The sequence below is a fragment of the Mastomys coucha genome, unplaced genomic scaffold (genome assembly GCF_008632895.1).
Source record: "Mastomys coucha isolate ucsf_1 unplaced genomic scaffold, UCSF_Mcou_1 pScaffold21, whole genome shotgun sequence".
NCBI classification, from domain to species: Eukaryota; Metazoa; Chordata; class Mammalia; order Rodentia; family Muridae; genus Mastomys; species Mastomys coucha.
The window spans coordinates 9,243,794-9,245,514 of NW_022196904.1; the positions used below are offsets into that span (position 1 = coordinate 9,243,794).

General features: G+C 43.6%; 1 protein-coding gene across 1 annotated transcript in view; it reads right to left on the bottom strand.

Annotated features, from left to right (window-relative positions):
- The window catches only part of LOC116104136 (extracellular calcium-sensing receptor), a 31,490-nt gene that overhangs the window by 15,867 nt on the left and 13,902 nt on the right, over window positions 1-1,721 (bottom strand). The window contains exon 6 of the mRNA XM_031390922.1: window positions 1,422-1,715. Within this exon, the coding sequence (XP_031246782.1) occupies window positions 1,422-1,715 (294 nt within the window). The remainder of the gene's footprint in view (window positions 1-1,421; window positions 1,716-1,721) is intronic.

Here is a 1,721-nt window from a genome sequence, read left to right on the forward strand (position 1 = left end):
AAAAAAAATACCATAACTCAGATAGATGCCTATAAATTTACAAGAAGCTTACAGAAAGCCAAATAGACTTAACCAGAAAAGAAAATTCTCCTGCCACATAGTAATCAAAACATTAAATGTACAGAACAAAGAAAGAATACTAAAAGCTGTGAGAGAAAAATACCAAGTAAGACATAAAGGCAGACCCCAAAGAACCAATCCTCGATGCTATGAATGATACTCTGCTATGCTTGCAGACAGGAGCTTAGCATAACTGTCTTCTGAGAGACTCCACTTAGCAGCTGACCAAAACAGATGCAGAGACCCATAGCCAAACATTACATGAACCTCAGGAAACTTTGTGGGAGAGTTGGAGGAAGGAGTAAGAAACACAGAGGGATAAAAACTTCATATGATAACCAAGTCTAAAAACTGATATAGCTGTCTCCTGAGATGCCCATATGACAACCAAGTCTAAAAACTGTTAGGCAAAGAATCAACTAATCTGGACACTTGGGAGCTCCAAGAGACTGAACAATAAACCAAAAAACATGCAAGGACTAGACACAGATGTTCCTCAAAATCCCACAACCCTGTGCATATATGAAGCAGATGTGCAGCTTGATCTTCATGTGGGTCACACATCAACTGGAGTGGGGGCACACTCTGACTCTGTTGCTTATCTGTAGATCCTCTTCCCCTAACTGGGCTATCTTGTTTGGACTTGGTGGGAAAGAATGTACCTAGTCCTGCAGTTGACTTGAGGTACCAGGGTAGGTTGGTTCCCTAGAGGGACCACACCATTCTCAGAGGTGAAGAGGAGGAGAGAGGGTACTGTGAGGAAATGAAAAAAGGAGATGTGGGGGGATGAACATAAAATGAATAAATAAACTATTGCAAAAAAAAAACAGAAAATTTAGAAGGACAAAAGAAACCACAGCAAAAGCAGAAAAATGATCTGCCTGTCAGTTTCCCACATGCTCAGCAACTGTCATCACCTCATGACACTTTCAGCACTTTGGCATTGTAATTTTGTGGGTATGCATGTGAGGGGTATGCTTTGATTACCAAGCAGAGATCAGAGAACAAATAACTGATGCCACTTCACTCCTTCTACCACGTGGGTTCAGGTATCACGTACAAGTTTTCAGGCTTATTGGCAAGCATTTAGACATCTTCTAACCTCTCCTTAACAAAGTTTAATGGTGAGGACTTTGAGCAATACATATGGAGAGAATAGTCAGTAACCATCTATATGTCCATTCTAAACCCAAGAGTCATTTGTGTTTTGTCCTAGGTATCTCACTTGAATCTTGGTCTGTCTTTTAAATACCTTTGATCCACAAAGAAACTGTGAGCCTCAATCATGCATCTGGTCCTGGTGACTTCTCTGAGGACAGACACCTTCTGTGGAGCATCTAACTCTGCCTACCCTGATGTACCTGGTGGCCTTGCCTTAGCCAGGCAAGGGTGTTCTTCTCGGGTTTCAGCAAGATGATGTAGCACTTGGGGATAAAGATGCCACCCAGAAGCCCAGCAGTGGAGGCCAGGATGGAGAAGATCTCTACAGCCACAGTGGACTTGCCCCGGGCACTGTGGTACAGGGGCAGGAAGGCTGTCCAGACACTGCAAAAGAGCAGCATGCTGAAGGTGAGGAACTTGGTCTCATTGAAAACATCTGGTAGGCCCCTAGCCAGAAAAGCCACAGAGAAGGTACCCCCTGCCAGGAAACCTAAGAAGCC